Raw genomic sequence first — 26389 nt, forward strand, 5'->3', positions numbered from 1 at the left:
TTTCAATATTAGAACAATTTAAAATAAACTTTAAAAATAACAGTTAAAAACAGTACAATTGAAATCAATACAGCACCACCTTTTAAGACCCTTCCTTAAAAACCTTAAGTTCAAAAAGACCGTTCTCTTGGCCTGCTGATAGAAAGACTTCAAGGAAAGGGCCATTTTCACTTCCTCAGAATGGGAGCCTCAAAACCTAAGGGCAGGCACTAAGAACCTTATCACATGGGTGAGGTCCAGTGGAGAGATTTGCCAGTCTCTGTAATAAATTGGGGCAGTAGCAAGGCAATCATGGCACCCTCACCAGCAGTTGATGCTTCCCCATCACACGTGGGAAAGGGGCACCACACAGCTTAATACTGCAGCAGCCCCGTTGTTCCTAATGGAACACAAGGAGGCTTTTGTGTTGGCGACACAGCATCCTACCACACTGCTGCCCCAGTTCACACCACCCATAGTCAGCCTACATTGTCTGATAGGTGCCATGGGGCTCCATGAATGAACTGGGGCAGAAGCGTCCTAGGATGCTTATTTTTTCATGTGCAACGAGGTTGTAAGAAGATCCTATTTCATTTTCCTATTATGTATATCTATGAAGGTGATGAGAAGTGCCAAATTTGGGACAAAACGTGGGCCTCTGATAGATAAATATTTATTTATTTATTTATTTATTTGTTGTATCAGAAGCAAGTTGAAGGTACAGTTAAAGTGCATTTAAAAACAAAGTTTTAAAAAAGGAACTTTGCATTAAGCTAAACGTCCTTTGATCAGAAGCTGGCCACTTGGAGTGCCTCTGATGCCACTGTGAGAAGGTCCTCCATTGTCCATGTGGCAGGGCTCGGGTTGCATTGTAGTAGCGTTTTGTAGCCCCATTTCTTAGGGTTAGTTCTGCATCTTGTGGTGCCAGAGCGCAATCTGTTCAGTGCCTTCCAGGTCGTTCACTCTTCTGTGTGCCCAGGAGGAAGTTTCTCACCCGGTCTCAGTCTCTGATTGAGTTGCTGGGTTTTAGCCTGCCACTTTTGGACTCTCTCTTGCTGAGTGTTTCTGCGAGTATCTCTTAAGTTAATATAGTTCAGTTATGAGGCCCCTTATTTTGGCCCTAAAGGAGGTAGGTCCAGTAGGCCTAGACTCCCTTTGTGGCACATACCCATATACTATCAACTCTATCATTATGTCTTATATTACTCTGAAACACAACACCTTCAAAGTTAGAGTTGCAGCACATAAGCAACCCCCACCACCTGCCGATGGGGCCCCGTGCTTAATTAAGCATACCTAAGCACAATGGTAAATCTGGCACTGGTGATGCTACTGAAAGAAGACCCTTGCCTAAAGATCTCAGGACCCAGGCGGGCTCACATAGTGAGATCAGATCTATCTGATATTGTGGACCTAAGCTGTAAGCCAGCACTTTGAATTCTTCCCAGAAACAGATCAGCAGATAGTGGGGCTGTTGAAGCAGGGAAGTTTTATGATTCCTGTAACCAGCACCTGTTAACAATCTGACTGAAGCTCTTTGTACCAGCTGGAGTTTCTGAGCACTCTTCAAATGCAGCTCCATACAAAGCATGTTATAGTAATCCAAATGGGATGTAATTAAAGCATGTCATTGTGGGCAGATCAGGTGTTTCCAGAAATGGGGGCAAAGGATGCACCAGCTTTAAATGAGCAAACACACTCCTGGCCATTGCAGGAATTTGAGCCTCTAAAGTCACATTCAACTGTGACTTGCATCTTCAAGGGAAGTGGTCTACATCCAGCAGAGGCTACATCCCTATTACTTCTGCCTTATTATATTTGGACTGAAACTGAACACCCTGTAATGCAGTGGTTCTCAATCTTCCTAATGCTGCAACCCCTTAATACACTTTCTCATGTTGTAGTGACCCCCAACCATAATATTTTCATTGCTACTTCATAACTGTAATTTTGCTAGTTAGCAATCGTAGTGTAAGTAGCTGATATCCAGGATGTATTTTCATTCATTGGACCAAATTTGGCACAAATACCCTATACACCCAAATTTGAATACTGGTGGGGTTAGGGATGGGATGAATTTTGTCATTTGGGAGTTGTAGTTGCTGGGATTTATAGTTCACCTACATTCAAAGAGCAGTTGGAACTCCACCAACGATGGAATTGTAGTAATCTTGGCCCACATAACTCCCATGACCAACGGAAAATACTGGAAGAATTTGGTAGCAATTGACCTTGAGTTTTGGAGTTCTAGTTCACCTACATCCAGAGAGCACTGTGGACTCAAACAATGATGGATGTGGACCAAACTTGGCACGAATACTCAATACACCCAAATGTGGACACTGGTGGAGTTTGGGGAGACTTGACATTTGGGAATCATTGATGCTGGAATTTATACTTCATCTACAATCAAAGAGCATTCTGAACCCCACCAATGATAGAATTGGGCCAAATTTCAGACACAGAACCCTCATGACCAACAGAAAATATTGCATTTTGTAAGGGTCTTTGGCGATCCCACTGACACCCCCTGGCGACCCCCCAGAGATACCGATTGCCAGGTTGAGAAACACTGAGTTAGAGTGTAACTAACTAGTAACTGTGAAATATATTAGATAGTGCTTAAAGCAGCTGAAAATGTTCAAGAAAAAAATAGTATAACAAGTGAGCTGTAACACCTATGGCTATCTTCCCCCTCTTATACCTTGCATCCCAAATCTGCCTGCACAATTGACTATGAACATGTGATGGAAGGTTCTTACCATTTTATGACCTTCCAGAAGAATCTTGTATTCAGTGCTACCCGGTCTTCTCACTTAGAGAATGCATTTTCAGACAGGCCTGTCAAATCAGCTTAACCACAGTGCAGTTGTCCTAGTGTAACCTTAGAATGATGTAAACACCTTTTTCTGTATATTTTCATACCACTGTAAAAAGAGGTTGAGAGGAAAAAATGGAACACTGAAGTCAAATGTATTTTCAACACATTCTGCTTATGCAAGCAATATGTTTAATTGTCACCTACTGAATACTAAGACACAGGTGTGACATAAAGAGTTGGTACATTATTGCTCTGACTCAGCAAATAATACTTTAATCCATATACAAAAGGCAGGCAATAGAGGTTATATAATGCAAGGCTGTAACACAAAGATCAACAGAAAATAGCTGAGGAGAGAAATGGCTAGAGAAAACAACTGGAAACAATTGGAAAAGGGATTTGAGAAGTCATGTAGCGCAGTCATTTGTGATAATGTCACAAAGCTATGATTTGAAGAATTAGGGGTCAGAAGAACCCATTGTGGAAACTTTGAGAGAACAGCAATCATCATCCAAGGTGCCACTGAGTGAAGCTTCTGTTCCCTTGTTTGGTCAGATGCTTAGAATTTCGCCAAAATAAAAGTACTAGTATTTCACAGAATTATAGCAGTCAACATGGAAATAAGCTACATTAACTACATGACTGTAGATACATTTGATTTCTTGTCTAATTCACAGGCTAGAAAAGGGGTCCTCAAACTTTTAAAGCAGAGTGCCGGTTCATGTACCTTTGTTCTGTTGGGGAGCTGGACTATAGTTTGAAAGAAACATGAATGAATTCATATGCACACTTCATATATCTTATTTGCAGTGCAAAAAAGGGAAATAATACAATATTTAATAATAATAATAATAATAATAATAATAATAATACAGCTTTATTTGTATACCGACCTATATCTCTGAAGAGACTCAGAGTGGTTTGCAACATATAAGGAAAACATTCAATTGCCAGGAGAGAAAAAACAGTACATCAAGACAAATACATAGACAATATGAAAAAAAAACCCAACCTAATTTAACTTAATAAACAAAATAACAAAAAAAAATCCTACTGAAACATGCTAAAAAAAATTAAAAACCAATTGCATTATAGCTCCATCAGTCAAGTTTCAGCAAACACATACAGGAATACAAAATCGATGTGGTCAACTATAAAAGGGCTGGGCAAGGGATAGTGCAAACAGTGTATCATAAAGCCAGGGACATGTATGAAGTCTAGAACAGAGTAGTATCTGGTGACCTAGGGACTAGGCCTAGGGACTAACCATTCTCGAAAATTTGCTAGAACATCCAGGTTTTCAAATGCCTACAAAAGGAGGAAACTGTGGGGGATTGCCTAATCTCCCTGGAGAGAGTGTTCCAAAGATGTGCTTGTGACGATAGTGGAAACTGGAGGAGGGCCTCCCTGACAGATCTTTTGCTAGTTTTTTAAAATTAAAAAACCATTTAAACTAACATATACTTACTAGTATTTTAATGGAAAGTGTGGACTTGCTTTTGACTGATGAGATAATCAGGTTTCTTAGATTTGTTGTTGTTGTGTGCCTTCAAGTCATTTCAGATTTAGGCTGGCCCTAACTCTAAAGTTTAGGGCAGGGGGCTGAATAAATGACCTTGGAGAGTTGCATCCAGCCCATGGGCCTTAGTTTGGGGACCTCTGAGCTAGAACATAGGATTTAACTCATTGAGTGTGAGGGACCATATCTGCAAAGAGAGGCTTGGTTTGTTATCCTTGATTTGATTACAAATTATGGTACTGTTCCATTATCCAGGGAGAGGTCAAAAGGGGGGCACTAGACAGAGAAGGATATCCCATTTTATGGAAGGGGGTTGAAGGAAGAAAACAATTTCCCCATTTTTGCTGGTTATTTCCCCTCCCCACTTCCATTTCATTGACTAAGGTTTTTTCCATGACAGTGACATGCGTAGGGGAAATAACAGGAAAACAGGGGGACATTGTTTTACTCCTTCAACCCCTCCCCCCCCCAAAATGGACCATCCTTCTCTGTTTAGCGCCCCCTTTTGGCCTTTGCCTGGATAATTGAACAGTACTCAAATTATTAAACAATATTTAATTTCTCTTCCCTTTTGGGGGGCTTGTAATTTTGTGTGAGGTGAAAATTCCATTGTTTTATTTGGTTGTCTTAAAAGATGTCCAGAGTCTCAGTTCTTGTGGGTTTTTTCGGGCTATATGGCCATGTTCTAGAGGCATTTCTCCTGACGTTTCGCCTGCATCTATGGCAAGCTTCCTCAGAGGGTGAGGTCTGCTGGAGCTGGGAAAAAAGGGGTTTATATATCTGTGGAATGACCAGGGTGAGACAAAAGGCTTTTGTAAGTTGGGCTAGGTGTGAATCTTTTTAACTGACCACCTTGATTAGCATACAATGGGCTGACTGTGCCTGGAGCAAACTCTTCTTGAAAGGTGATTAGATGTCCCTGCCTGTTTTTCTCTCTGCTGTTTTAATTTTAGAATTTTTTTAATACTGGTAGCCAGACTTTGTTCATTTTCATGGTTTCTTCCTTTCTGTTGAAATTGTCCACATGTTTGTGTATTTCAATGGCTTCTCTGTGTAGTCTGACATGGTGGTTGTGAGAGTGGTCCAGCATTTTTGTGTTCTCAAATAAAATGCTGTGTCCAGGTTGGTTCATCAGGTGCTCTGCTATGGCTGATTTCTCTGGTTGGAGTAGTCTGCAGTGCCTTTCATGTTCCTGGATTCTGAATTCAAGAATCTGAAATTGCTTATGTCTTCTTCTCACTTGCTGCTATTCAATGATCAAATGATTGTTCCCACAATCACTAACAAGAGCTGACCCTCTTTAACCTCCAAGATCAGATGCGATCTAGTGCTTTTGGGTGTTTAATCCTTTTAGGAGATGTACCTGCTCAAAATCATTGCTAAGAAAATAAATATTAGAACCACGAAATCCAAAGATATTTTGCAGGACAAATTATTTGCATGAAAAAACAGTCCCCAATGGCTCGAAGGCTCACTAAACAAATTCAAGGAGCTGTTATCCTTTGAGTTTCCTTACAGAGAATTAAGTTCTTGAATAGAATCACAGCATTGGAAGAGATCTTGTGGGCCATCCAGTCCAACCCCCTGCCAAGAAGCAGGTAAATTGCATTCAAAGCACCCCTGACAGATTGCCATCCAGCCTCTGCTTAAAAGCTTCTAAAGAAGGGCTTGTTCTCTAGACCCTTGATAATTTTAGTTGCCCTCCTCTGGACACATTTCAGCTTGTCAACATCTCCCTTAAATTGTGGTGCTCATAATTGGACACAGTATTCCAGGTGTGGTCTGACCAAGGCAGAATACAGGGGTAGCATGACATCCCTGGATCGAGACACTATCCTTTCAAGTTGTAGCACAACTGTCAAAGCCTTTCATGGCTGGAATCACTGGGTTGTTGTAAGTTTTTCAGGCTGTATGTCCACATTCCAGAAGCATTCTCTCCTGACATTTCACCTGCATCTATGGCAGGCATCCTCTGAGGTTGTGAGGTGTGACAACCTCTGGGGATGCCTGACATAGATGCTGGTGAAACGTCAGGAGAGAATGCTTCTGGGACTCGGCCATACAGCCTGAAAAACCTACACCAACCCACTATAGCCTAGTTTCAGTTGTCCCAAAGACATTCTCTTCCACATGTACAATGTTTTTTAAAAATATGCTATCTATGGGTTGTCTAGCCTTTAGCTGCACAACTAAACTCCAGTGAGGTAATAGTAAATGAAGTGCAGGTGCTCCTCAGGCCAGCCTCCAAGATGGGAATCCAAATATGCAGGCAGCTGTGCTGATTCACATTCATAAACCCGTCCTGTTTTCCACTCCGTCAGGATAACCATTGCTTTGGCAAGTTAATAAGTCTTAAGAGACTGTTAAAGGCAAAACTACATAATAAACAGATACCTCAGATCAGTACTGTATTCTTCCAATTCTAAGATGTGCTTTCCCCACATATAAGCATCTCTAAAAATGGGGTGCATCTTAAGGAGAATTGTGGGTGCTGTTATATAGAGAGAGTGCTTTTTTCTGTTGGTGGTACTGAAATTATCATGTGCCTTACAACCGATGGTGTCCATACACATTGATCTAGATTATATGGCAGCATGGACTCAGATAATCCAGTTCAAAGTAGATATTGTGAGATATTCTGCCCTGATATTATGGGGGCCCATCCACACAGTCATATAACCCAGAATATCAAGGCAGAAAAACCTACAATATCTGCTTTGAACTGAGGGCCCTACCACACAGTCCTATAGCCTAGAATATCAAGGCAGGAAATCCTACAATATCTGAGTGTGGACTCGGATAACCCAGTTCAAAACAGATATTGTGGGATTTTCTGCCTTGATATTCTGGGATAGAGGGCTGTGTGGAAGGGCCCTCAGTTCACACTGCCATATATCCCAGTTCAAAGCAGATAATATAGGATTTTATACAGCTGTGTTGAAGGGGCCTGAGGACCATTTCATACAGCCCTATATCCCAGAATATCAAGGCAGAAAATCCCACATTATCTGAGTGTGGACTCAAGACCCTTCCACACAGCCCTATAGCCCCGGATATCAAGGCAGGAAATCCCACATTATCTGAGTGTTGACTCAGATAACGCAGTTCAAAACAGATATTGTGGGATTTTCTGCCTTGACATTCTGAGATATAGGGCTGTCCATATCTGCATTGAACTGGATTATATGGCAGTGTTGACTCATATAATCCAGTTCAAAGCAAATAATGTGGATATTTTGTTTTGGCCCAAGACCCCTTCTACACTTCCATATCATCCAAATTATAAATGCAGATAATCTGGATTTTATATGGCAGTGTAGAAGGAACCTTTGAGCCCTTCCACACAGTCATATAACCCAGAATATCAAGGCACACTCAGATAATGTGGGATTTCCTGCCTTGATATTCTGGGATATAGGGCTGTGTGGATGGGCCCAAAGGCTCCTTCTACACTGCCATATAAAATCCAAATTGTCTGCATTTATAATCTGGATGATATGGAAGTGTAGAAGGCAGGGCCGTAGCCAGAAAAAAAATTTCGGGAGGGGTTGAAATTTTCGGGAGGGGGTTTGAAAATTTCACGGGGTTTTTTAAAAAAAAATTCACGGGGGGGGGGGGGGTTGAAACCTGCCTCCTAGCTCACACTGAAGCAAAGAGCACAGCAGGGGGCAGAGCAGCCTTCAATAGTCCGCAGCTCCGCCCCTGTCAACCACCTCCACCAAGTCTGGCCTCCTTAATGAGAACATTCAACACACACACCCCACAATGACAGTAATAATAATAATAATAATAATAATAATAATAAACCTTTATTTGTACCCCCCTACCATCTCCAAGAGGACTTGGTGCGGCTTACAAGAGGCCAAACCCAAATACAACAGTAAAAACAACAACAACAATACAGCAAAATAACTCAAAAACAAGGCAATAACATTAACAACACACCATGACGCAATTAAAATCTGTGGCGGGACCAAATGTAATAATTAAAATTAAAAAGTGCTGAGCATGACCAGATGAAAAAGGTAGGTGTTTGGAGGGGCATGGGCATGGTCATGCAGTTATCCTGGCTGGGGCTTGCCTGATGTCCTTAGGGAGAGAGTTCCAGAGTCGAGGGGCCACCATCGAGAAAGCCCTATCCCTTGTCCCCGCCAATTGCGCATGTGATGCAGATGGGATCGTGAGTAGGGCCTCTCCAGATGAACAAAGAGATCGTGTGAATTCGTACATAGAGATGTGGTCACGCAGGTAGATGGGGCCCAAACAGTGTGAATAAATTGTCAATATTTGCCCGAGATAGTGCTTGCAGTTCTGGAGGGACTCTTAATTTTTTTGCATCTCATAGACTTAGCATGGGGATTTGGTTAACCAGTTAAAATTCATGAGTAAACCAGGTTTTTTTTTAAAAAAAAAAAATCTGAAACATTTCGGGGAGGGGGGTTGAACCCCTAACCCCCCCCCCTCGCTACAGGCATGGTAGAAGGGGTCTTGGGCCCACACTCAGAGAATGTGAACTGGGTCATCTGCTTTGTACTGGGTTATCTGAGTCCACACAGCCATATATCCCAGTTCAAAGCAGATAATGTGGGCTTTTATTTAGCTGTGTGGAAGGGGCCTCTGATAACCCAGTTCGAAGCAGAAATTGTGGGATTTTCTGCCTTGATATTCTGGGATATAGGGCACTCCATGCAGTTATGCCGGCCACATGACCTTGGAGGTGTCTATGGACAACGCCGGCTCTTCAGTTTAGAAATGGAGATGAGCACGGACCCCCAGAGTCAGACACGACTGGACTTAATGTCAGGGGAAAACCTTTACCTTTACCTAGGGCTGTGTGGAAGGGCCCTGAGTCCACACTGCCATATATTCCATTTCACAGCAGAAAATGTAGGATTTTATTCCGCTGTGTTTAAGGGGCCTTAGAATCGAAGATCCATGTTAACACATTGACGGGAGGAATTCTTCCTTTTCTCCTTCTCGCTCCCAGGAAGCTGCCTGCAGAGGGAGGCAGCAGCTGTCATTATCCCTATTACCAAAAGCCGGCTTGCTCCCATCCTGTTATCCTCGAGTCCGCAAAACCCACAAAGGCCGGGGCTTGGGTTGGGTCTTCCAGAGACTCATTGTTCACGGATGCCCCCCCCCCCCCACTCCCCATGGTAGGAAGCGTTTCCTACATTTGGCAGGAAGGAAGCCTTGCTAATACTAAGCAGCCTCCGAGGAATTACAACGGACCGCGCTCTCCGCATACTAATTATATGGTCCAAAACGCAGCCTTCCGAGGCGGGGAATTAGGGTGGCTTTAGGACCCAGCGGCGACAGCGGGCTTGTCTCACACTGCACCGGGGGAAGGGGGGGGGGGCGCTCCGCCTGCCTGGCTTCCCAGCGTTGGGGCTCCTGAATGGAATAGATCAGGGCAAGGCAGGAAGGCAAGCCGGGCTTTCCTTTCAATCCTGAACAGCAAGAGCATCACGGAAAAGGGCTATTCATGATGGTGGTGATGTTTCTTTAGCCTCGTTGGCGGTGCTTGGCTCTGCCTCGTCCGCGAGGCGATAAAAGAGGAGGAGAAGCAGCGTTCATTTTGGAGCCGGGTTTTCCTTAAGGCGATTGGGATTCAGGCTGGGCTTTGGGAAAAGGGGGCGGGGACACTCCCTCCCTCTCCCTCCCTCTCTCTGCCCCTCCCTCCCTCTCTCTCTCTCTTTCGGCGTTGCCTTTGGAGGAGAACACCATGGCATGACAGAACGGTTCAGCAGGAGCCGCATTTTCAGGCTGGATGGAAGGCTTGCGGCGGAGGAGAAGGAGGCATCCTTGAGCTGCTGAGGAGCACGCCCGTCCTTGATGCGGCCTTTGCAAGCGGAGGGATGCTGCTGCTGCTGCTGTTGAGCTAAAGGGACCCTCGCGCTTCCCAATGGCCAGCCGGCGGAGGAGCCTGGAGCTGGAGCACTTCGAGGAGCGCGACAAGAGGCACCACCACCACTCGCACGCCCAGCCCCACTCGCAGGGCCGGGGGCGGCGCGGAGGGGGCGGCGGGGGCAGCTCGACGTGCAGCAGCAGCTCGGGCCCCAAAGGCAACGGGCTGATCCCGAGCCCCGCGCACAGCGCCCACTGCAGCTTCTACCGCACGCGCACCTTGCAGGCCCTGGCCTCGGAGCGCAAGGCCAAGAAGGCGCGCTTCTACCGCAACGGGGACAAGTACTTCAAGGGCCTCGTCTACCCCATCTCCAGCGAGCGGTTCCGCTCCTTCGACGCCCTCCTCGCCGAGCTCACCCGCTCGCTCGCCGACAACGTCCACCTGCCCCAAGGCGTCCGCGCCATCTACACCGCCGACGGAGGGCGCAAGCTCGCCAGCCTCGACGAGCTGGTGGATGGTAAGCGCCGCAGAAGCAGCAGCTCTTCACCGCGGGCTCGCTCTTCACCGCTCAGGGCCCTCCCACACAGCCCTATATCCCAGGACCCTTCCACACAGCTCTCTATCCCGGAATATCCACATTATCTGAGGGCCCTCCCACACAGCCCTATATCCCAGGGCCCTTCCACACAACCATGTAACCCAGGGCCCTCCCACACAGCTCTATATCCCAGGACCCTTCCACACAACCATGTAACCCACGGCCCTTCCACACAGCCCTATATCCCAGAATATCAAGGCAGGAAATCCCACATTATCTGAGTGTGGACATAGGGCCCTTCCCTACAGCCATGTCACCCAAGGGCCATCCATACAGCCCTATATCCCAGAATATCCACATTATCTGAGGGCCCTTCCACACAGCCCTCTATCCAAGAATATCAAGACAGGGAAACCCCCATTATCTGAGTGTGGACTCAGGGCCCTTCCACACAGCCATGTCACCCAAGGGCCATCCATACAGCCCTATATCCCAGAATATCCACATTATCTGAGGGCCCTTCCACACAGCCCTCTATCCCATAGTATCAAGGCAGGAAAGCCCACATTATCTGAGTGTGGACACTGGGCCCCTCCACACATCCATGTAACCCAGGGCCCTTCCACACAGCCCTCTATCCCAGAATATCAAGGCAGGAAAGCCCACATTATCTGAGTGTGGACTTAGGGCCCTTCCACACAGCCCTCTATCCCAGAATATCAAGACAGGGAAACCCCCATTATCTGAGTGTGGACTCAGGGCCCTTCCACACAGCCCTCTATCCCATAATATCAAGGCAGAAAAACCCACATTATCTGCTTTGAACTGGGCTATCTGAGTCAACACTCAGGGCCCTTCCACACAGCCCTATATAATAATAATAATAATAATAATAATAATAATAATAATAATAATTAGCCAGCAGAGTGTCTGCTGTGGACTCACCTTGTTGTGTTTCAAATAACAACAACTTTATTTTTATACTCCGCCTCCATCTCCCCGAAGGGACTCAAGAAGGCTTACATGGGGCCAAGCCCAGAGTAAAAACATGGCTTTATAACAATCAGATAAAACAGCATAAAAATACATTATAGCAACAATATAACACACAACATAAGCCACAACCTAGGGCATAATCTGCCTTGATATCCCAGAATATCAAGGCAGGAAATCCCACATTATCTGAGTGTGGACTTAGGGCCCTTCCACGGAGCCCTATATCCCAGAAGATCCCACAACATTGCTTTGAACAGGGTTATCTGAGTCCACACTCAGATAATCTGGGATTTTCTGCCTTGATATTCTGGGATATAGGGCTGTGTGGAAGGGCCCTGATTGTGGACTCAGATAACCCAGTTCGAAACAGATACTGTGGGATTTTCTGCCTGGATATTCCGGGATATAGGACTGCGCGGAAGGGCCCTGGATTACATGGCTGTGTGCAAGGGCCCGCAGGCCCTATCTACACTGCCATACAATGCAGTTTCTGAATCCAGAAACAGGACCTGCTTTGAATTGAATGATATGGCAGTGTAGACTCATATAATCCAGTTCAAAGCAGATCTCACCTTGATATTCAAGGATATAGGGCTGTGTGGAAGGGGCCTGGGTTGTTGTGAGTTTTCTGGGCTGTATGGCCATGTTTCAGAAGCATCCTCTCCTGATGCTTCACCTGTATCTATGGCAGACATCCTCAGAGGTTGTGAGGTCTGAGCATGGCCATACAATCTGGAAAACTCACAACAACCCACAATATTTGCTTTGAACTGGGTTATCTGAGTCCACACTCAAATAATGAGGGATTTTCTGCCTTCATACTCTGGGATATAGGGCTGTGTGGAGGGGACCTGAGTCTACACTGCCATATATTCCAATTCAAAGCAGCTGGTAAAGGCAAAGATTTCCCCTTGACATTAATTCTAGTCATGTCTGACTCTGGGTGGTGGTGGTCATCTCAATTTCTAAGCCAAAGAGCTGGTATTGTCCATAGGCACCCCCAAGGTCATGTGGCTAGCATGACTGCATGGAGCGCCATTACCTTCCCACAGAAGCAGTTCCTATTGATCTACTCATATTTGCATGTTTTCCAACTGCTAGGTTGGCAGAAGCTAGCCCTCATAGTTGGAACTCAGCCTGCTCCCCAGATTCGAACCACCAACCTTTTGGTTAGCAAGTTCAGCAACTCAGCAGTTCAACCTGCTGCACCACCAGAGAATTGCCATGTCCCTATTTCGGGCATGGGCCAAACTTCATCCTTCTGGGTGTCTTGGACTTCAACTCCCATCAGTCTTAACAGTAGGAATGGTAGGAGTTGGAGTCCAAAACACCCAGAGGGATGAAGTTTGGCCATGCCTGCAAACATAATCCTCACCTTTTGGGGGTTAATTTCCCTTGCCCTTGCACTGTGCATTGTTATCATGTGGGTACCAACTCATCCTTGAATTCGTCAAAAGCCAGTTCAATGGGCAGGCAATCCCAATAAACTCGGGACCTACAATAACAATACTTTATTTGTAGCCTGCCCTATCTCCCTGTGGGGGGGGGGGGGGGGGGGGGCTCAGGGAGATTTCCAACATAATAAAGCCTTGATTCTCAATCTTTTTTTGACCAGGGACCACTTAACCAGGGATCACTCTCTAACATTAGTACCAAAAGGATTACAAATCAGTTTTTGGTCAACTTTAGATTCCGTTTGGGAATTGGATGGACCACATCAGTTCTATTTATTTATTTATTTCAAAGTTTTATATACCGACCTTCTCGCCTCTTTTGAGGGACTCAGACCGGTTTCCAACCATAAAACCACATACAATCAGTAAAACATCTAGATCCTGATACAGAACATATGTCATGGTCAGCTCCAGAGAAGGAGTGACAAGCACCATGAAGGGAGTGGAAATAAAGCAAATAATATAAATAAAGAGGGAGGAGGCTCGCGGACCAGATTTTCATCCTCGCAACCCACTGGTGGTCTGCGGCCCACAGGTTAAAAATCACTGTAATAAAGACAAACATTCAATGCCTGTATAAAACAGAAAGAAAAACAGAAACAGCAAACACTATAATACATTACACAATGAATTAAAACAAGTAATTTACATAGTTATCATTAAACAATAATTTATGCCATTAAAAGCCAGCTAAGGTAGCGTGCCAAATCCATTTCCTTTTAGTTCCATTGATCAGTGTTGCAAGCTTTATTCCTCCTTCTTGTTATATGCTTGAGAGGAGAAGAATGTTTTTTGTTGCTTTTTGAAAGCGAGTAAGGAGGAGACAATTTTGATCTCCTTGGGGAGGGCATTCCAAAGTTGAGGGGCAACCACCAAGAAGGCCCCCTCTCTCATTCCAACTGGCTGTGCTTGAGAGGGGAGTGGGACCGAGAGTAGGGCCTCCTCGGCTAATTGAAAGGCCTGGACAGACCTGTACAAGGACATGCACTTGTTCACCAAAAGTAGTTTTGTGGAAATCTCTGAGATTTCTGCCTTTAAAAGCTGCCCGATAAAGAACGTTACAAAAAATGAAAGATGACACACCCCAATCGGTTGTAACCTTACTCCTTTACCCATTAAAACTTAGTAAGGTTTCCTCAATGGCTAACTCATTTGAATTGTCTTTTGATAATGTGATGATAGGTTGTGATTTACCTACTATTGCCAACTACGTTTACCAATATTAACACACTCATCCATGTTAAAAGGGGGGGGGGAGCGCAGATGTCAATATTCAATATTTCAAAAAGAGCAAGATTGGCATCATACAGACATCTTAGTGCTGAGCCAAAGCCAAAGGTGAAGCTCCTAATTGAGGGATCTCATCTCTGTTTTAATGGCCACGGCTCAATGCTATGCCATCCTGGGTTTTGTAGCTTGGTGAGGCCTCCACATCCTTTGGCAGAGAAGGTTTAAGGCCTTGCAAAACTAGCCCCCAGGATCCCATAATGTTGAACCAAGGCAATTAAAATGGATTCATTCTATAGCATCAATGTACCTCAAGGTTTTCCTTTCTGTTGCTGGAAGCTTTGGTGCCCCAAAACTTCTCTTCATTAAAGAAAGAATTCTAAACAAGCAACAAATGTAATGGCGAAATGACAAAGAGTGTACCTTTTGCCGCTGCACATTACATTCGGCAGCAAATCCTTTTTTGGTTTCAGGGTTTTGAAATTTGAGGTGTGCATTAGATTCAATGATGCATTAGATTCAAGTAAATACAGGTAATAATCATATTTTTATTTCTTACCCACCTTATAACATAGTTAAAAACACATTAGCAGCAGCATTATATCAAATACATATATTAAAACATCGTTCTGCAAAATACGAATCAAAATGCACAGAACAAAGATTAAGGTATAGAGAATGCAAGGCATGTGTTTAAAATTCATGATTAAAACAGACAAGGTAGGCCTGCCAGAAGATAAGCCTAATACTATAATACTCAATGCATAAACCATGTCTTTCCAAACATTTCATATTGGTGACACGCGGTTTAGGCATGCCTCATTTTGTGACACAGGAATTCAATTTTACTAGCAAACCAGAGGTTAAACCAACCCCTTATAAGAGATACCGACGCATACATAAATAAATAGGGATTCAACATATCTCATGAAAATCTTTCATTTATATTTTTTTAATATATGATTTATTGCTTATTTTGCAGACACGGAGGTTTCTTGTTATATTTGCTATGAAAAATAGGCCTAATGCTATAATCCATACATAAACCAGAGCTTTCCAAACATTTCATGGTGGCGACACATGGTTTAGGCATGCATCGTTTTGCAACACAGTACTTCAGTTTTACTAGCAAACCAGAGGTTAAATCAATCCCTTATAGGGGATACGGACACTTGCCTAAATGGATAGGGACACAACATATCTTGTGAAAACCTTTTGTTTATATTCTTTATATTGGTTATTTGCACAACACTGAAGGGCCCAGATGCCAGATAAATGTCGTTTCTGATTGCTTGAGAGTTATTATGAAAAATTATACGCCATACTATATCATACCATAACCCAGAGCTTTCCAAACATACTGTGGTGGTAATACATTTTTTGTCACGCACCATTTTGCAACACAGGAGTTCAACTTTACAAGCAAGCCAACCCCTCATAAGAGATATGAACACATACATAAATGATAATGACAAAATGTATGGGGACACAATATATGAAAATCTTTCATTTATATTTGTAATGTTATGATTTATTGCTTAGTTCACGTAGACTCCCATTTCTTGTTACCTCTGTACGACACATCTACACACTGCAACCAAAACACTGACATTTGGAAAGTTATGCCATAAACTCTGTATTTATTGGATATTGAAATTAAATAATTAAAAGCAAATTGAGACTAATAAAAGCAATACTAACAACACAACACTGTTTTAATGTATTAGACGTGCATTTTATTTTTTCTTTAAATTCTTATTTCTTCAATTTTTGGCTGTTTGCTTGATCTCTGGTTAATGGAGAATATACTGTATAGCTCTACCTCCATCAGTGTACAGGTTGAGTATCCCTTATCCAAAATGCTTTTGAACAGAAGTGGCTTGGATTTTTTATGTATTTGGAATATCTGTATTTGCGTATATGTATGCCATGGTCTGTAAGCCGCCCTGAGTCTCCCATTGGGGTGAGAAGGGTGGGGTATAAATATATAATAATAATTATAATAACAACAACAACACATAATGAGTGATCTTGGAGATTGGGACCAAGTCTAAACAAAATCTGGTTTTGTTTCATATACATCTTATATGCATAGCCTGAAGGTAAATTTTTTTAACCAGGGAACATTTTGACCAGGGAACACTCTCCAACATTAGTGCCAAAAGGGTTACAAATCAGTTTCGGTTTGGTTATTTGGGGTGTTGATTCAGAAAATTGCATTTGATTGACCACATCAGCTCTAGTTTCTGATACAGAACATATGCCATCCAGTAGTCGCCATCTGCTTGCCCACAGAAAACCATATTTAATAATCTAGAACAGATGTGTTGCCTTGGTGCTATAAGAGGGTTTCTTGAGACCAATCGCTCTCGTTGCTGCGTGGTTTTGAGAAAACGGTGTAGTAATGGTGAGGTTGCAGACCATATTTTTATTCTTGTGGGCCTCTGATGTTCCATGGACTACAGGTTGGGGATCACTGTTTATACAGTATAAAATTACAATGTTACATTATGCATTGAAACGGTTTATGTACAGTGAACCATCACAAAGCAAATGTGTCATTGTATCAACCACCAATGTCAGCAATTTTGGATTTTGAAGCATTGTATTTTTTTTCAATTCCCAGATACATTTCTAAAAAAAAAGGATATGTCTTAGAATCACAGGTGATTTGTTTAGATAGATGGAGAGAAAACCTTTTTCTGTTGATGGTAATGAAATTGGTGTCAGTCTTACAGTCAATGGTATCTTCGAATTAAAATTTGGATTTCAGAATTCTGGCTAAGGGATGCTATCTGGTTACTAGGAAGCCCCACAAAGTTTAGTGAGTCATAGTGTGAGATAACTGCAGCTTAAGCAGCTTAAGCAGCTGTCAAGGGTATTTTTTCCCATTGGGTCTTGGAACAACTTATTTGCAATTGCATTCATAGATACTGTCTTCACCCAAATGAAGATTATTTTACTGCAAAGATTTTCTTGGATGAGTAGCCGCGGTGGGGTCTGTTGCAACACCAACCAAGTGTCTTGTGGGAACCTAAAAGATTAACAACTTTGATGTGGCATAGATTTTCACAAATTGTAGCCAATTTTTGTTGCATCTGATAAAGAGGTCTGTAGTACACAAAAATAGTTCTGAATGGTCTATGCTCTCAGTAAGGATGGTAGAGCAGTTCATCCTTCAGTTATATGGAAGGTACATCCCTCTTGCATTTACCAAGGGCTTCTACTGTCTTTCAGCTGTCACAAGGATCTTTTCTGCTCTTACCTGAAAGGTTCTTCGAAACCCAGCTAAGCTGGATAATCCTAGAAAGTATGCAACCTTCTAGTGAGCCCTGTTGTTTTCCTTGAATCAGGATAATGCATGAAACTTAAAATGTGGTTACAGTCTCAACATTATACACAGTTTTGTGATCTAAAGTCTGGATTCTCACATGTTTAGGAAGTAATTGTGGTCATGCTGTAAAAGTCAGTGTTTTAGCCCAAATTAATTTGCTGTCTGAGCCAGAGGAGCTAATGGTACTTCTCATTCACTTACTCAGCTTAAGATGCTTAATACCCAAAGACAATCAGTTTTAGTCCTTACAAAGTACCATGTGCCTTTTCCTGCAGTAATAATGAAATAACAATGAAATAACAAATCAAATGGCCATTAATTCCATTTCTTGACACCTGGAACCTACTGCTAATAGTGGTTATCTCACTATGTCTAATGGTTGACCCAAGCCTGGCAGAGAATAATGTATAAATTGTAAAAGTGGGCCAGTGTTGGTTGCTGATTTAAATAAAATACGACATTTTCATAAATTTTCAGGAAAAAACCTGATACTTAATGTTTGCCTATGGCAGAGTTCCAGGTTCAAAATCATATTATCAAACTCTATAATCCAGCTCCATAAATACATTTTCTCTATTTTGTTTGCACACCGAGTTGGACTTTACATGGGCCAATGAGGGGAGAGCCAGTTTGAAAAAACTCTTGAGTAACATCTAGCAAAACCATATTTTCTGTGAAGCTACCATAATGTTCCTTAGCACAGAGTCCATGAAAGTAATACCTTCATGCATTCTCATTCTGCTACCCTATGAAGATGGAACTTCATAATAATGTATTAAAGTTTGTGTATATTTTGATTCCAAAACTGGCCTATGTTTTGCTTCCAGACCAGGTTGGAATGCCAATATCCAGTTTGGATATTGAGATCAAAATGTGTTACCTGCCTTCTGATCTGTATACAATATATTCAGTATCCCTTGAATCTTGGGAACTTTGTGAAAACAGTATTAAAGATGGCCAAGCTTAGAACATGTAAACAGTTGGGCATTGCAACATCCTCGCGAAGGCAAATCTTTTCAGGATACATACACTCGACAAAGAACAAAAACTTTGAAATATTTTTAAAAAACATTCTTGAAACTGTCTGAACAAAATGTATCATCTTTATGTTTCAGTTTTTTGTCAACAGGTTTGTTGTGACATCAGTAACAGCGTGTCTCTGTCTCTTATTTCTGATGATTGTATCTATAATGATCTGTAAGTAGATCCAGTGTAGTGCAGTGGTTTAAGAATTGGACTACAACTCTAGAGACCAGGATTTGAATTTCTGCTAAGCTATAGAAACACACTAGATGACCTTAGGCATTCAGACTCAGAGGGAGACAAAGGTGTATGTGTGTGTGTTGGAATGTATATCCTCCAGGTACAAAGTTCTTTGCTGTCATTTTGACTTGTTGATGGAAGGAAAGAAAGGAAAGGGCCATCTTAGCCTCTTTAGGGAAGGAGTTCCAAAATCTGGAAGGTCATAACACCAGGAAGGTCACAACACAGACAAGGTGTTCCCACGTGGATAACCATATAACATTATGTAGTGCACTGGTGCAATTGAAAGGAAATTGTTCCAAAACCTTTGTGACGTGCCCCACAGTGCCAAATATTTAGGGTCAGGTACTTTTAAATGCAGAGTCAGTGTCTCCACGTCAGATTTCACTACTATTAATTATAAATATCAACAAAACACTTTGTGGCAACCTAAATGCTACTGTTTTTATGCAAAAGCATTCATGAACCCCAAAGGTAATATCATCAGATATATGATCTTGGAAATTTACATTTGTATATAGTGGAGTTGTGATGTAAGAGATTTTGTGTCAATTCTGTATAAGATTTATATATGCAAGATAAGCATATATATAAGTAATCATTTAGATGTAGTATATATATTTAAGATTTTTATAGAATTAGAAAATTCCTTCTTGAATTGTATTCAGGACATAATCTTTCCAGCGCTGTAGTGTTTCATAAGTTTTTTAAAAACAACACTACATGCTCAGCATGCTCCAACAGCAAAATATCTGAATAACTTTATCCTAATGCCAGTGTTCTCTAAACACTTAATCTCAGCTTTGAATTATGTAATTCCTGATTCCGAAAAACAACAAAATAGGATGAGATTAAAACTGTATTTACATGTTTATTATGTAGGTACATCTGTCCAAAGTTGAAAGTGAGTGAATTGCATGATTTTTAACTTTTAAACTATTATATGCAAGTCTCTTTTAAATATACAGCAATGGCTGGAATCCCCTTGGTTAGTCCTAAAGTAGATCCATTTAATTATTTGTAGAAGAGTTAGTGAGCACATAGATAAATAGAACTGATTCATTGTCTCTTCTCTAGTTTGGGACTAGCCATTGGATTTTGGCCCTTGTGTTTTGAGAGCATACAGAGGTTTGATTTTAAAATGTTAAAAGAACCACAAAAGCAATGCAGTCGCAATCAACATGCAGGACTGAGCATGACATTCATTATTTTAGAAATGGTACAGTGTTGTTCTTGTTGTGAGCCTCCAAGTCATTTCCAATTTATGGCAACCATAAGGTGACCCTATCTTGGGTTTGTTTTGACAAGATTTGATCTGACCAGGGTTGCTGGTGCCTTCTTCTGGGACACTGTTATCATTGTTGCTACTGCTATTGTTGTATGCCTTCAAATTGACTCTGACTTATGACCACTGTATCCTAGGGTTTTCTTGGCAATATTTATCCTGGAGAGATTTACCATTCCCTTCCACGATATATGTATTGGACATAGCACCCAGTGTGGATTATTAGTTTGATTTAATATTGATTCTTGGACCTTGGAATATATTATTATTAGTCTATCCCCTAAATGTTTCTCTACTGGAGATTATGTGTAGAATGCTGCAAGGTCCACTGCTACAAATTCCCAAATGATCAAATTGAAAATGTGTTATGTTGGTTTCATTTATCATTCACTAGATTTATGATTTGCCTGTAGACTTGAAATCAGTAATAAAAACCAAATGCATGGATGGGTGCCATTTAAACAGGCATACTGATATGCCATATGGAAATTTTTACTTGCTCTAATGAGATGAGAAGTAGAACTGTGGAGCATTGTTTCATCTTTTAAAAAGAAAGGGTCAGACTAATGCTCATTAGTCAAGAGTAGAGAGGAGAAAACTTTGAGACCAATTACATACTAATTGTCAAGACTGAAAGATTCTGGCCTGTTGTCATTAACTGACTGTTTAAATGACAGCAGCTCACATTCAACCATAATGTAAACTTCTGTAGTGGTCAGAAAATAACCAAATGCTATGATAAGTCTTTTATTTTTGTTTTCTGATTGTGCAATAATGTGATAATTGTCTCAGAAAGAAACCATGAAATGAATCGTTTTTTTAATCACCAAGAATTGAGTGTTTGAAATGTCGTTAAAGATAGGCTTTGTAACAACCCTGACATATTAGGATAATACTCAGTTGTAAGCAGAGTGGCCAAGCAAACCACAAGTCTTCCATCTGCAGTTTCTTTGTCACTCGATCCAACTGGGAATTCTGTCCAAAATTACATGGTTCCACTGTCATAATTAAGATGATGATGAGATAGATGGAGGCAAAAATAGTGATAGCAAGAAAAAGGAGCCGTGGATGGTGCAGAGGAAAGGAACAAAATGACAATAGCAATGGAAGAGAAGGCTACTGGCTTCAAATTGCTTATACTCAAATGCCTTCCTTCCAACGGGAGCTTCAGTGGAATCCAAGCTCCATGGGAAAAAAAACTGATGGTGTATCTACACTGTAGAATCAGTGCAGTTTCACACCATTGTATCTGACATGGCGTAATGCAAAAAACTACAAATCCCCGGATTTGTAGTTTGCTGAGATACCAGTTCTTTTTGGCAGAGAAGATGAAAGACCTTGTAGAACTACAGCTCCCATGATTCCACAGCAGTGAGCTATGATAGTTCAAGAGGTGTCAGGCTGCATTAATTCTATTGTGTAGGTGCATCCTCAATTACATGCTTTTCATAATGCTTCGGATGTGTGGATTTCACTGCCCCACCCTGCAGCCTGATATTTGATTTAGATTATTGTTAGGATTGTGTTTGAGTAACATTATTGCAACATACTTTCCTGAGACTTCTGTTACCATTATTTTGTAGGCCTGTTTGTGTAGTTAGGTATATAAAGAAATCCAGATAACAAGGAAACATAATACCGTATAATCACAGTTATAAAATATGTACTATTTTAATTTGTGTGGCATTTAGCTGTCACATTTTTAAATCTATGACTGTTTCATATCCCTGCCTTCAAATCATTTCCTACTTATGGTGATGCTATCACAGGGCTTTCTTAGCAAAGTTTTGTTCAAGGGGTGGGATGAGATTGCCTTTGCCCGTGAAGTTGAGAAAGTGTGATTTGCCCAATGTGACTAAGTGGGTTTTCATGGCTGAACGGACATTTGAACCCTGGTCCTCCAACATTCAAACCACTACACCATGCTGGCTCCCTTTATATCCTTAGGTGCTAATTTTATTTTGGTCAAGTATCCAAGTTGTTTTTTTAAAAAAATAATCTTTATTGAAGTTTTTCATAAAAGATAAAAAGAAGAGATATGGGTATGGATAAAAAAAAAGGGTGGGGGAAGAAAGAAAAAAAGAAGAAGGAAAAAAAGTATCTAAGTTGTCAGGTGTCTGTAGTTATTTGTGTCACATGGATGTGAGAGACAAACTAGGTTTCATGTCTTATTTGCACTATTAGGAAAACTAAACATCTGGAGAAGTTCCTTTAGTTATATGAAGTGGGATAATGTTATAGCAAGCTATTTTAGCATGATTTATCAGAGCTACCTTTACTGTTAGACAGATTGAAGTGGTTGCCACAGGAAACATATGCTGGAACCAACAAAAAAAGCTTTCTGACTTTTTTGCCTTTGTGGGATGATAGATGCGTACATGCTCATAAAATGCAAGGCATGTATGTCTTGGACTTCTAAACTAACTTGCTACCTGAGGGAGATAGATTTTAATGAAGTAAGATTTGGCTGCCACTTTACCCCCTCTTGTGTGTCTCAGATGGTTCAGTACTGGCTATAACATTGTAGCTAGCTGAGGTATTGTTCTAATATCTTGGACTGTTGTATAACATTGGTATCTCTAGGAAAATCAAATTTCACAGTGTAATATGGTACATATTTCTACTTTATAACAATTCCTAAGTGAGAACTGCATAAAGTATTCTCTTTTAAAATTGCATTTTTCAGATTAGAATGTCATTTTTAAAATGGGAAACAAAATGGCAACTTTAAGAAATCAGAACTGTGAAATCAAAACTGCACTAGTTTAAGCAATTGATTAATAAATGTAAATCCAACCAGAAAGAATAGTTGCTCTTTGAATAAACTGCTTTGTTGTTGTTCATTCGTTCAGTCGTCTCCGACTCTTCGTGACCTCATGGACCAGCCCACGCCAGAGCTCCCTGTCGGCCGTCACCACCCCCAGCTCCTTCAAGGTCAGTCCAGTCACTTCAAGGATGCCATCCATCCATCTTGCCCTTGGTTGGCCCCTCTTCCTTTTGCCTTCCACCTTCCCCAACATAATTGTCTTCTCCAGGCTTTGCTGTCTCCTCATGATGTGGCCAAAGTACTTCAACTTTGTCTCTAGTATCCTTCCCTCCAGTGAGCAGTTGGGCTTTATTTCCTGGAGGATGGACTGGTTGGATCTTCTCGCAGTCCAAGGCACTCTCAGAACTTTCCTCCAACACCACAGCTCAAAAGCATCGATCTTCCTTCGTTCAGCCTTCCCTAAGGTCCAGCTCTCACATCCGTAGGTTACTACAGGGAATACCATGGCTTTGACTATGCGGATCTTTGTTGCCAGTGTGATGTCTCTACTCTTTACTATTTTATCGAGACTGGACATTGCTCTCCTCCCAAGAAGTAAGCGTCTTCTGATTTCCTGGCCACAGTCTGCATAAACTGTTGGCAATGCCCAATTACCCTAAAGGCACCAGATCCTGTCTGATTTTGGAAACTAAGCAGGGTCAGCCCTCATTACTGCTTTGATGAAACACTGCCAGTGAATACCAGGGGCTGAAGGCTATGCTTCAAAAGAAAGCCTCTGAGTATTCCTTACCTAAGAAAATGCTGTGAAATTCATGGGGTCACCATCAGTTGACAGGCAACTTGAAGGCACATTCACACACTGTAAGAAGAACCTTTTACTCTTCAATGTGGATCATAATTAAAAGTGAAAGCTTTTGTATTTTGCAGCTGGATAGCATCAAATGTCTACTGAAATTGACTACACAGGCTTATGTCTACAATGTGTTCATCTTTGGTTCCTTAAGACACTCTTGCTTTTGTCTTAAGGTTTCCCCTAATCATGGCAAATGTTTTTCATAGTGTCATTTTAGGAACAGCATACATTGTTTTGAGAAACAGTAGTGTGATTTATGTTTATGTAATTGAAATGTAGAATACTTTTAAGTAGCAGAGCAAATTAAATGAAGCAGTCAAAAGTTTTAACTCTTAAGACACCCAGTTTAGATTTCTTCTAACACACAATGCTGTCTGAGACTACAGTCATCCTACAGACTGCATCTGGCTATATTTTTATATTCCACATTTCTTCCAAACAGCTTGAGTTAGGCTGAGGCATGGTTATTCATTAGACTATAATGCTGTGGGCATCTCACTGCCTGTGATTATTGGGCTAGTCGAAAGTCAACAAGTGAGTTGTAACAATGTAAAGGAATTGAAAGTTGTGTGAAGTTTGATCACTTCATAATTCCTTCTCTAAACTATAGCATGGCTTGATCACTTCCGGACTTTCTATCCCATCCTTCTCAACCCCCGAAAGAGGACTCGGGACAGCTTACATTCGGCAACAATTCAATGCCACAAATACAAGCAAACAACAATATAGCAATAATTTAAAACAATAGATAGGTTAAAAGGTGTTAAAACATTTGTCAAAACCATGAAGCTAGTCCAGTTCAATTCCATAATTTTGTCAAAACCATAAGCCATTCCAGTTCAGTTCTTTTAACCAAAGTGCTGCTACATCTGTTGTCCAAAGGCCTGGTCCCAGAACCATGGTTTCAGTTTTTTCCTGAAAGACAGGAGGGAAGAAGCCGACCTGATCCCACTGGGAAGCAAGCTCCACAGGCGGGGGACCATAGCTGAGAAGGCCCTGTCTCTCGTCCCCGCCAAACAATTTGCGAAGCTGGTGGAGCCGATTGTAGAGCCTCCCCGGACTATCTTAAACTGCAGGGTGGGACGTAGAGAGAGACACGTTTGGACAAGTAAGCTTAGAATATTTCAGAGATACATGCAAGCCATGAGATACCTACAGGATTGTAGCATAGTAAAGGTAAAGGTTTTCCCTTTACATTAAGTCTAGTCGAGTCTGACTCTGGGAGGTGGTGCTTACCTCCATTTCTAAGCCAAAGAGCTGGCATTGTCTGTAGACACCTACTAGGTCATGTGACCAGCATGACTGCATGGAGTGCTGTTACCTTCTCACTACTAGGTTGGCAGAAGTTGGAGGTAGCTACGGGAGCTCATCCTGTCCCGTTGATTCGAATCATTGACCTCCCTTTCAGCAAGTTCTGCAGCTCAACAGTTTAACCCACTATACCACTGTGGCCCATTTAACAGACAAGACTCTGGTTTTTTCTGTTTTACCCCAAATTAGCTATACCTACCCAAACTTGGCCAGCTGCTCACTTCACAAAATGACACTGCTTTGAAGTTCACCTTGATTCTGTGCCTCCAGAAGTACTTGTTCTGTTTCTATGTTAATACACAAAGACACAACACTCAATTTTTCCTATAAAAAGAAACAAATCCTATTAAAAGATGCCCTTCATCTGATCATTCTTAGGAATATTTCAGAAGCTATTCTCAAGGACATGTCTCTATTTCATTATTATTCACCTAGGACAGCAGAACTTTATACAATTTCCCTGCCAAATACTGTTGGTTTCTGTCATCATTTAGGTATCCTGACAATTTGTCCCCATTTTCATTCCTTTGATTAATGAAAACATTGTCTAAGGAACTTCAGTTTTTCACAAGAGACTGAACAGGGGCTCCCTAGAAAGCAATCAGATGAAGATGCTACAAAATTAAAATGCTTTGAGCCTTTAAAAAAAGTAAACTGCATCGAAGAAACTGAATTATTCATAAACAACATACTATCCCATTCCTCACATACTTCAGATTTTCCACAATAAATGAATTAAGATAATTAAGGAATTAAAGTATGTTTTTAAATTAAATAAACTCAAGATACGCATGATCTTTGGGTCTGGGAAAGAGGGTCTGGTACTTTGGTTATCCCTACATCTTCTAGATACAGAACTTAGATATGATCATGTTTTCAAGTGACGCATTCAGAAAAGTTCATTTCTCTCTCTGTGTGTGTGTGTGTATTTACATTTGCCTCACTTCATCACCATGTGATAGTATGTTATGATTAGGCAGCATGTTAACAGAGATGGAAACCAGCAAGAATAACAAGCTAAGATTACTCTCTATTTAAAGTAGGTCTGAATAGGGCCATGTCTTGTTCATACCAATAGTCAATCCTTGGTACTATAATTGTACATGTTTTTTCCTTGGGAATGAGATGCAAAGCTGGTTTCCAAGTGATTGTGTTACTAGAATGTGGGCACACTGCCATTGGCAACTTTCACTC

General features: G+C 41.6%; 1 protein-coding gene across 5 annotated transcripts in view; it reads left to right on the top strand.

Annotated features, from left to right (window-relative positions):
* Window positions 1–9656: 9656 nt before the first annotated feature.
* The window catches only part of DCLK2 (doublecortin like kinase 2), a 99771-nt gene continuing 83038 nt past the window's right edge, over window positions 9657–26389 (top strand). For 3 of the 5 annotated variants that reach the window (XR_009631633.2, XR_009631634.2, XM_060778860.2), the window contains exon 1: window positions 9657–10684. Coding sequence is in view for 3 of the 5 variants with exons in the window: in XM_060778860.2 (XP_060634843.2) it covers window positions 10225–10684 (460 nt within the window). In the remaining 2 variants the exon portion in view is untranslated. The remainder of the gene's footprint in view (window positions 10685–26389) is intronic. The other 2 variants (XM_060778858.2, XM_060778859.2) reach the window with 1 other exon arrangement.

The sequence above is a fragment of the Anolis sagrei genome, chromosome 5, assembly GCF_037176765.1.
Source record: "Anolis sagrei isolate rAnoSag1 chromosome 5, rAnoSag1.mat, whole genome shotgun sequence".
Classification (NCBI taxonomy): Eukaryota; Metazoa; Chordata; class Lepidosauria; order Squamata; family Dactyloidae; genus Anolis; species Anolis sagrei.